General features: G+C 40.8%; 1 protein-coding gene across 2 annotated transcripts in view; it reads right to left on the bottom strand.

Moving 5' to 3' along the window:
• Window positions 1–10,725, bottom strand: part of KCTD5 (potassium channel tetramerization domain containing 5) — a 27,532-nt gene extending 16,807 nt beyond the window's left edge. Inside the window, exons 1-5 of one of the 2 annotated variants that reach the window (XM_015876569.1) lie at window positions 10,341–10,725; window positions 5,276–5,384; window positions 4,716–4,807; window positions 3,866–3,961; window positions 740–856 (exon numbers count right to left, since the gene is read on the bottom strand). In XM_015876569.1, the coding sequence (XP_015732055.1) occupies window positions 740–856; window positions 3,866–3,961; window positions 4,716–4,807; window positions 5,276–5,384; window positions 10,341–10,583 (657 nt within the window). In that variant the 5' untranslated portion in view covers window positions 10,584–10,725. The remainder of the gene's footprint in view (window positions 1–739; window positions 857–3,865; window positions 3,962–4,715; window positions 4,808–5,275; window positions 5,385–10,340) is intronic. The other variant, XM_015876570.1, reaches the window with a different exon arrangement.
• Window positions 10,726–10,795: the final 70 nt, after the last annotated feature.

Here is a 10,795-nt window from a genome sequence, read left to right as displayed (position 1 = left end):
GGGGGGGGAAAATAAAGAAAAGAAAGAAAAAATCAAACCAAACCCAAAAAATCCCAAGATATTCCTCCTTCCCAACACAAGCTTTAAAACAAACCACAGGTTTTGTTGGTCTCTCCATGTTTATTACTTCTGAAAAGGTATGTTAATTGTTGTTCCAGTTTGAATATATTTCATCCACCTAATAACCAGTCACGTTTGGAGTTACCACAAATAGAAGACTCGGAACTCAAAAGGTAACTCATTATTATGCAGATGAAATATAGTCGGCTTGGAAGAATGACTAACATACAAAAGTATGTCCCTGTCTGAAATCAGCAAACTCAAAGCTCTATTTACAAGGCTCCTGATTTCGAACTGCACAACTTTTACCTAACAAGTACAGGTCAAATCAGTTAACTTTGGAGGAAGATTTGAGGGAAAAAAGTTACCTATTGAGAAGATAAGAATTCTTCTTAAGAAAAACCTTCATTTAACTGAAGTCTGAATAAACATTTGTTTAAAACAAAACAAAACAAAAAAACAAACAAAAAACCACCAAAAACAAACAAACAAAAAACCCCAATATGAACATTGATAATGTGCAATGAAAGACTGTGAATATAAATAAAAGCCAGTCACAAACACATACAAACTGCTATGTGTTGGACACCCAGGAATAAAGTGGAATTATTTGAAAGCAGCAGAAACGCAAGAAGGCCAAGCAAATCGGTGTGAGGGCAAAAGGAACAGCGTGACACACCTCACTGCAGCATTTCTGGAAGCATCTCTCTTCCCCTTTCACTTCCCGTGACACTATCAGCAGATACTCTGACTGCTGGGCCCGGCCACAGCCATACTGGGAACCTATACTGACAAGCTGAAATAACCAATCAGAGCAAAACACAAAAAGAAACCTTTGTAAAGCTGCAGCACATACCATTATCCAAATCATACAAATAACAGATGAACTCAAATGTGTAGGTAACATTTACTTGTCCCTAGAACAGGCTGCAATTTTAGTTTTAACTTACTAAAAAGTAATGGAAGCAGTCACAAAGACATCCATAATTTCAAGGGAAGTTAAAAGAGTTACTAATCAGAAACCAGAAAACTCCTCATATCATTGTGATGTAACCAACTGTACCAAAAAACCAAAGCAAAGTTTGGCATATTATGAAAATGAGAGCATTATTTTCCTGCCATTCATTCCAAATGCAGAAAGTAACACAGATGTAATACTGAAAGGTGTTATGTAAAGTGATATACCCAGCCTGGGAACGAAAGGGCTTCATCTCGTTCAGGAGCTGTTAAACAAAATACAGCTAAGGAAACACAAAGTCAACTAGAGGGGAAGAATTAAAAACGTTGAGCATTTCAAAATGGCTTCAAAAGAGTTGATTTACAGAACAACAAAGCAAAGAACTATTATGTAAAAAATTGTCTTTTTCTCATTAAAGTCACTGCTGTGAACTGTGCCTGCAGCTGTCAGATGTCTGAAAATTCACAAGTTTGTAGCAATCTCTGCACAATTTCACAATTCATTATTAAAATTATTTTATCTTAATACATGGCAATTCCTAACCCATTTAATTCAAAGTGAAGGGCCACTGAGAAAGATGAGAGCTCCCAATTGAGCGTGAGGAACTAGCGACTAACTGCCCATTCACAGTAAGCAGAAGATCATCACTGATTAGAACATTTATGAACAGCAAGTTTATTTTTATCCTCTTATGCTCTGTGAATACCTTTGAAGGCAGCAGATAAATACTGTATTTTTCCTACAGAGAACCTATTGACGATGGCATTTTGGTGACAGACTCAGGCTACATTAAATATTAAAGTTTACATGACTGATGCTGCTGCTGCCTTTGTAAGCAGCAGTTCTGTACGGCCTGAAGTTTCTCATTATGCAGTAACGCCAAAGTGTTTGTTTTCTGATTGCCTGAAGATGTAATGCTGGAAGCTAAAAATAATCTACAGACTAACACGCTACAAATCACCAAAGTGGGGCAGCACAATTACCAGGGGTTGTTTTTGGAATTCAGCTGATATATCATTGCAGATTTCTAGCACTGCTCATTTATATTCCTTGGAAAAGTGCATGGGTGCATCTTCATAAGTGCACCAAAAGTTTAACACATTCCACTCCTATTTAATTATCACATCTAATGGTATTTTAAGAAGAAATTTTTAAATGTTAAGGGAAAAAATATTCTTTATCAGAATCAACCACTAAAACACATTACATCATGTGCAGAACACAAGGACTCTCAACCCTCAAGCATTTTTCCTTTAAGAAAGCTGATGATCTCCCTTCCATGAATGATACCTATGGAGCGTGGCAGGTGCCATCCCAAAGAGTGCTTCCAAAGGAAGCATGCTGTTGAGCAACAGATATTTATTTAGGGAAAAAAAAAATTAAAAAATTTACAGTGTCTTCAAATCTTAATAATGTAAGTGCTTGGACCATACTAAGTACTGCAATCATGTTTTAAGTGAAAGATGTCCACTAAAAGCAGGTCTGCAATGGAACCAAAGGAGAGAATGGCGTGATCTGAAGTAAGGAGAAACTGAATAATAAGGGAATGTACAGCTATTGTGGTTGTCTTCTTCAAACTACGTGTCTGAGAGAGAGCAATGTGGGGGAAAAGCAAAGTAGGAAGAAAGCTGGATGAAACAAGGATGTAATGTTCAAGAAAACAACTAGAATTTTCTCAAAATGTAAATTCTGAAAGAAATTATAATGGTTCTTTCTGCAGCTGCACTGCTAAAACAATATTTCAAAATACAATATTCCCAAAGAACGTTGATTTTAAGATAGCTAAAAGATTTAGCAGCAATTCATCTGTTGTAAGAATATCTGTTTTTTAGTGAAAGACTGTTTCCTGTGACAGAGAAGAATATCTAAAAAGCATTATCAATGCACTGGTCAAAAACTAGTCCCATGGATTTAGTTAGTAAGAGCTTTTTTCACTGATTCAAATGAATCCTCCAATACTTGAGCTGGAGAACTGAAGAAGAAGCTTTCTTTGTGCTGGTTTAATTTATTTGATAATGGCTTTCTCTGTGATATAAGAGACTTGCACATTTTATAGAACACAATCAAAACATTCTTTTTTGAGGTTTGTGCATTGCAGCCTTAAAATGATCTTTTGTTGTGTTATTCAGAGGAGACTGCATGGGATAAAAAGTTTGTTTATTCCAATCTCTCCTACAGTTGGCACCAGATACTGAGAAACATGGTGGCTGAGCACCTGTGTCTCACACCACAATCATTGTTCCAGCACAGTTTAGATAGTCTGGTAGTTCAGGAAAGTGAACGTTGAAGAGACCATCCACTCAGTTCATTCACAGAGATTATCTCAACAGAAAAATCTTTTCCTTTTACATTGTATTCTTCAGTGTACATACGATGCTACTTTTATGCAAAGCAAAGAAGGAAAACAAGTAGCTCCCACCTATCCAGCCTCACAGCTGCAGAGATTTATCAGACCTTTATCTGATGAACCACTATTTGGATCTGAGAAACATTTATCTCCCAAGCCCATCTCTTCTACCAAGAACTCTTTATATCTGATCTACCATTTCTAAAAACTTTCTCATCTTTTTTTTTTCATTTTATTCACCATCCAAATGTTGCTGTGCAGATGCCAAAGAGTTACATTTCAAACATGATGTACATGTTTTTACTGAAAGCCAGATCCATTTCACTCTGACAAATAAGAATATAAACACAAAACTTCAATTTAACTGGGCATCTTTTTATCAATCCAATTTCTGATAATGAGTGCACTTAAAAAGATGCATATAATTGACTTTCTACTTCTCCTTCACATAACTACATTTCCAGAAGACTCTGTAACTACATCTTACATATTTCTGTTACCTGTTCGAATTTCCAACCATCAGACATTGTGGAGACCATTTGAGTGAGTTCCTCTTCCTGGCACTGCAGCACCCTGTACACGTGTTTGACTGGCACCTTTAGAAAGAAATATATGATGTTTAATACAGCATGGAATTCACTGTCTTTGTGAGTTTTCCCCCTTATTCTTTAGATTTAGAAAGCAACAGTTTTGGGTCTGGTTGACCCAACTTCAATAGAAGTAGGGCAATAAGAAATTTGTAATGTCTCCATGAAGACATCATCAGGGAAGGCCAGAAAAGCATTGTTAAAGAACAAGCACAAATCTTTTCTTTACCCAATCATTTCAATGTCATATTCACTTCTATGAAGAAACACTCAAGGATGATTTGGCAAGATCTTTACAACTACAGAATACCACAAATGTAGAAGGTAACTTTGCTACAAAAAGTTTGAGAGCTAAATAACATCTGTATGTATGCTGTATAAACATGCAGCTACAGCATATTTAGACAATATCACCACAGTCGAAGTAAGTAAATATATATGGAAAAACTGAGTTTTTTTCTCAAATAACTATTTCCAAGCATATTTTGCTAATTATATTATTCCACTACTAGACATTTTTTTTAACATGCTTTTTAGTTTTTGAACAAGAACCAGAACCCTCTGGCTGTTGTAAATATACTAGCAGCTATTAAAGACTTAAAATATTAGTCTACAGATGCTAATGGCTCCAGTTTGGTCAATGAGGGGGACAGACGCCCAGCATCTTACTGGGAGAATGCGCAGTTAAAGGAAAAAATAAAGAGAATCACCCATTATTTGCTATCAAACAAATAATGAAAAGCACACTGATAAACAGCCTTACCTGTGAGATTTTGCTGTCTCTTTCTCTTATTTTGTCCTTTACCAGTTTTATTAGTGATGTGATATTGTAGAATTCAGCCTCTTCCAGTACACCTAGAATGAGAACATTTTTTGAAAAGACTGTGTAACCAAATGCTCCAGGTCAAAACCACCAACCAGTTCTTAATATCATCTTCTACACAGCTATGGAAAACAATTCATTTTCCCTTAGGGTTGGTAAAGGAAGTTACATCTTCTAAAACTCGTTTGACAGTTGGTATTCATTTGCTTGAAGAAGACTAAAAACTATTTCACAGAGTCATAAGAAGCATCTCCCTTCATAGCTGAATTTCTAGGCTGAGTTTCTGAGGATGGGAGCTGCGACACACACCAGGAATCACTCAAAAAGCTCTAACAACAACATACTGTAATTGTACAACACCAATCAGCTTTGTCTGCAACAGATTGAAATGCTGCACAATGTTAATTCATCATCTACCTTTAAGTTATTTTTGTTGACTTTCAAAGCAGTAAAAATAACAACAAAATGACGAGAGATCAAGAGATTTAGTAACATCCTACCTTCCTCAGCTAGGTCCTTGTTAATAACCAGCTTCCCATGTCTGAGATAGTTCAGCACTGGCCCAAAGTAGGTCGGGTCTCTGTCTATTAAATAGGCACCTGTTTCATCCTATTTTCAAAACAAAGAAAGAAAGAAAGAAACAAGACAGCTAAAAAAGCACAATGATTTGAATGCACAAGCAGGAATTGCAAGCTAATACACAGCATGGTATCTGAATAGCAAGCAGGTTCTCAGACATAGACATACCACTTCAAACCAGGTTTGTTTTAGACATTAAATGAAATTCAGCAATTTAGTTGTAAATATATCTGATCAGTTACTCAACTCAAACTGTATAACAGGCAACTTCTTTTGTATGACCAACTGCCCCCACCCCTTGTTACCAACGATAAAAACATCAGAGCATTGGTGCCACGGGCGAACACTGAAAACTAAGGTTACAATCAGCACAGGAACTATCATTTTGGTTGGAATTCTGAAGTATCAGAACAAAGACTACCTTACAGAGAGGTTCAAATACCAGCTATCTTTTTTCATCACCATTTTGATCTAAAATCTTTTGTTTCTGCCTTTGCTCAGAGGCTCCCTCACACAGACAAAGGCATACAGCAACCTCCAACTGATGCTCAGCTCAGTGAATTGAACACTGGATCTTATAAAGAACTCAGGAGCATTTCCTGCACAGCTGATACCTTTGTCAAAGAATCAAAGGAATAAAACTTTTGTTTCCTTTATAATTCAGTTTGTGTGAACAGTTGTGAGCAAAGCAGTATTGAGGTACTTCAACAGCCAGATGTCTAAACTGAAGGAGCTTGATAAAAGGATTGCCTAACTGATATGCTGGGCCTTTTTGTCAACAGATCACTGTAAATATTAGGCCTTTCGTAGCTAATCTTTTCCTTCAAAAAATAAAAAAATGAAATATATATTTTTTTATATATTTATATTATATACATATATATATTCAGGCACATGGATTTCTTTCTGGAAGGATGTACTTGTCTCATCAGGGTCAGCAGAAAGGCCAGACCACAGCCTGAATTGAATTATATATATTACCAACTAATTCCCCACAAGAAAGCACCATTACTTGAGAGGAACTAAGCGAGGATATTGTATAATTTAAATCAAACGATCTCTAACCCCATTTAACATTGCTCCCAACAATTGCATGAATGCACAAATTGAATCGTTAGGAATCCATGCCCGGCTCAGTGCCTCCACTGAGGTCAAAATAAGGCTGATGACTTCTCAAACACTTTTCCCGAATGGACACTGTTAGAAACCACAGGATCAAACTCTTTGCTCAACACTTTGAGCTCCAACGTGTTTATCTAAAACACTGGCATCATTTATATACACCAAGCGAGCAGAATTTCTGCTGATGGCAGGAATATGCACAGAAACACAATTATATTTGGCACTGAGGCAGGATTTAGGAGCAGCTGCCTCCCTTACCCTCCTGTGGTATTTAGATCTTCATTTGGATGCCCTGAACATCTCTCTTCTCTAACTATGTGGCCTAAAACATTGAAAAACTGTTGATGGCCAGTACTAACCCAAACTACATTAATATCACAACACACTCACCTAACTGACTAACCAGAAATATACTGGCAAAATAAAGTTCATCTTAACTATATCTTAGAATAATGACTATAATTAAGAAGCTTTTCTTGCACTGATTATTTAGTGCTGACAGCTAAGAATGTGCTGCCAAGAAGATTTTGGTTCATCTAAAACATCCAGCGCTTCCATAACTGTCTATCTCAGTACTATTATTCTTAACTTGAGAAAGGTTTTAAACATCAAGCACAAATACAGTTGCCAAAATCTTTTTAGGAAAGGTTGATGATATTCTCACTTAGGGAGAAGTTTAATGAATGATAAAAGAGTTTATAAAAGATAAACTGATATACTGGAAAGCCAAGCTGTAAAACTTACCATACAAACATGTTCACCAACGAACCACAATTTAAACACTTCTGAAAACAAATCCTATTATGAACATTGGATATGACCACTACCATTCACTCATTTGCTGAGATGAATCTCGAACAGTCTTAAATACAATGACACTTATCACACCTTGAGACATGAAGGGAGAGGAATAACATGAAATCACGGAACTGATTTCTTTCAACATCAGTTTCGCCACAGGGAGCACAGAGGTCAGTCTTCCCTGTGCTGCAACCAGAAGCACATCCAGCAGCAGCCTGCAGGCTGCCAAGCCTTGCTCCACCTTAGAACCTGCAGGTGGTTGGAAGGCAAACACGCTGCCTTTCCCAGAGCCTTTTCAGTAAAAATGAAGGAGCTGTTATGATGCACGTAGTTAAATAACAAACAAAAGCGTTGGTGTGCAAACTGTGATAGAGGCAATCAGTCCCTAGGTATGCAGCTGGATTGGATGAAGTATAATCTACTATTTCAGCTTCCTATTCTCACATGCAGAGTTAACATGTAACCACTCACTACAGCAACATGGCTGATGTATGCCATACACCTTATGTTTAGGCAGAAGCACCTTGACTACTCATTTGTGGGTTTGCTTAAAGATCACTGGGGATGAGCATTTCTTATGGTCTCCTCCTCTAAAGTTACCAAAGTGCACCTCAGACAAACTCCTCATACAGCAGACAGCGTGATGTACTGCTAAAGCTGCAATTCTCATAGTGCCTTCTAGCAGTGGGCTCTCAGTTTTGATTGCTGCCTTGCTGGCTCACCACTTAGGCTTCTCCCTGCCCCACCTCCCCTGCATTCCCATCTGGAGGCACTGACAAGTCTGTCCAGGATGGGTGTAACAGCCACCAGCCTACAGACAAGCCCACATTCACATTCTCCTATGCTGACGTTTCCGAAGTTCAGAATAAGGGGTTTAAAGCCTTTGTGATCTTCAGGAAGAAAACACAACAGGACCAAACCCAGGGAATCCTGGGTCAAAGATCAGTTCTGGTGCTCTGAAGGTTAAGAGGACATTATTAGCTGCACTAGGAACTGTGAAGGAACTGCTGTTTACAAGTGCAAAATCGCATTGCATAGCTGTAATTGGAAGACAGGCACTACTTGGTTAAGTAACCTTAGGGACTCTAAAGACTTCTGCACTCATCGTCATTGTGGGTTCTGCAGAAAACAGACTGAATGAAGTGAAAATCAGTAACAACTGAACAGATGTTCAAGACAACGGGGCACAGAACTGACAAGTGCACTGAACAGACTGCAGTGAAAGCTTAATCACTAAATACGTGGCTTTATGTACAGCCAGTTGAAGTCAACTGGGCTCAAAAGCCCTGAGAATGCAACTCTGAATAAGACCACTTTCTCCCAATACAAATTCTTCCAAACAACTTTCCCTACACCTACAGCCTGCACAATCATTTCTTAATGATGACTATTTCTGCCACGATTTCAACTAAAAACCCCACTAAGATTTAGTCTTAAATACAAGATGCACCGAACAAGCTCCGCATGAAACAGGCTTAGTTACTTTGGTATGGAAAGTGCACCTTAATGCCACATTCTCATCTTACATTGCAGTTCCACTGCGCGTCCATCCCTGTTTCATACCAAGCAGCTGAAGGGCCCTCACATGGATTCATGTCTCACTGAAAGACCTGAAATACGCAAGAACTGCACAGACAGAAGGTTTGGATGATCATCTCCAAACATCTATTGAGATATCAGCGCTTTGGTGATAATGCTTGTGGAAGATGACTGATAGCACCAGGGGATGAAGTGAAAGAAGCCAAATGCCTTAAATGGAGCTGAAGCAATCGATCTACAAATAAATGCACCTATTATCCCTCTGAACACATCAAGAGAAGGCAAACAGCCTTTCTTCTTCTTTTTTTCTTGTTTGCAGTGGATCAACTGGAAAAGGTTAGTGTAATTAAGGCACCTTAATTATTAAGTATGCCTTATTTTTTATTTAAGAAACCTCAGAAGAAAGCTTCCCCATCTCCCAAGTGAAAGCAGCTTCCGAGCTATCAGCAAACCAGCCGCAACTCCTCGTTTATTGAGGTCAGTTTAAGCTAAACCTCCCAAAACTAAACAAAGAAAACACAAAAACCCTCCTCAGGACACCACACTGGGAGGTATTTTCCTTTCTTTAGCTCTGGAATGCTATTCAGAGTCTGCTCTGCATTTTCTCAAGCATTTAAACACCCTTTGTTAGGTGTGACAAAAAGAACCAGCAGAACAAAAGTTCTGATATCAAATGCCCAGTCCTGGGAGTCGCCTTTTGCTCATCACACTCCCACATCTGATCCAGCACTTCATGTGAATGCTTTACACCCAAACCTCATCAGCAGTGCTTTCCCTACTAACTGTGAGTCCAAAGGAGTGCAGGGATAATCAGCATCACCCCATTCCCAGTCTGTACAGCCCACGTAACATGATTTGACCAGTTTCCAAAACACAGAACATTACGCCTGGATATGAAAGGTTATTTTTCCCACTTGCTGAATTCCAGGTTCGCAGAGTTTTCCTTTAGACTAAAAGAAGGATGATTTATGTTAGATGTGAGGAGGAAATCCTTCACCCAGAGGTGCTATAAGCACCACAATCTCAGAGGGGCCCGAGGCCACGGAGGAGCCCTGAGCAACCCGAGCTGTGGGGCAGGCAGCACACGGGGTGGGGCTGTGAGATCCCCTCCAACCCAATCCCTTCTAGAAACAGAACAATTCGAGGGAGAAAAAAAAAAGGCCATTTCGATTTGGTTCTTGAAATGGTACTGGAGAACGATGACAGTGCAGAAACAGAACGATACCGGTGTAGGAAGACGCTCCATGGAAGCGCTACAGCTAAACCCGGTCAGCGTCGACATGGAAATGAAGGCACAAACGATCCTTCTGCGCTATTTATAAGGCGCTACTCAAGAACCCGCGGAGCTCACGAGCCATCAACCCCCGGCAATTAAACTTCCTCGAAGCGCTGGGACTCGCTAAACGCTGCCCTTTAGGAGCTGCCCTTTAGGAGCTGCCCCCGCCGTTCCCCGGCACAGCGCTGGGCCGCGACGGCCTCAACCTCCACGGGGGGCCCGGAGCGCCCACGGAGCCGCTCTCTTACCTTGTCCGAGTCCAGGTCGGGGTCGGCCTGGCAGAGACGGAAGAGGAAGGACTTGGGGTCCCTGCAGAGCGTCTGCCGGGTGGTCAGGAAGCAGGTGCCCCCCACGTTCAGCCTCACCCACTTGCCCGGTACGGCTCCGGGGGGCGGCGCCGAGCTGCACCGGCGGCAGGGCCCGCCCGGGCCTCCCAGGCCGAGGCCGCCGATCGGGGCGACCGGGAAATCGCAGTGATTCTCCGCCGCCATCCTCGCCGCCGGAAGAGTCCGCCCCACCTACGGCTCGGCGGGTGCACCGCCCCCCGGAAGCGTCCACCTCGGAACGCTCCGCTTCCCGCCCGGCCTCCAGCCGAGCCCAGGCCCCGCTCCCTCCTCCCTCCCGACCCGCTGCTCCCCCTCACGGAGCGGAGCCGCGCTGCACCCGCCCCTTCCCCTGACGCGGCGCTGCGGAAGGAGCAGGC

This window comes from Coturnix japonica, chromosome 14 (assembly GCF_001577835.2).
Source record: "Coturnix japonica isolate 7356 chromosome 14, Coturnix japonica 2.1, whole genome shotgun sequence".
Classification (NCBI taxonomy): Eukaryota; Metazoa; Chordata; class Aves; order Galliformes; family Phasianidae; genus Coturnix; species Coturnix japonica.
The sequence above is the reverse complement of the archived record's forward strand: the minus strand, read 5'-3'. Positions and strand labels throughout refer to the sequence as shown.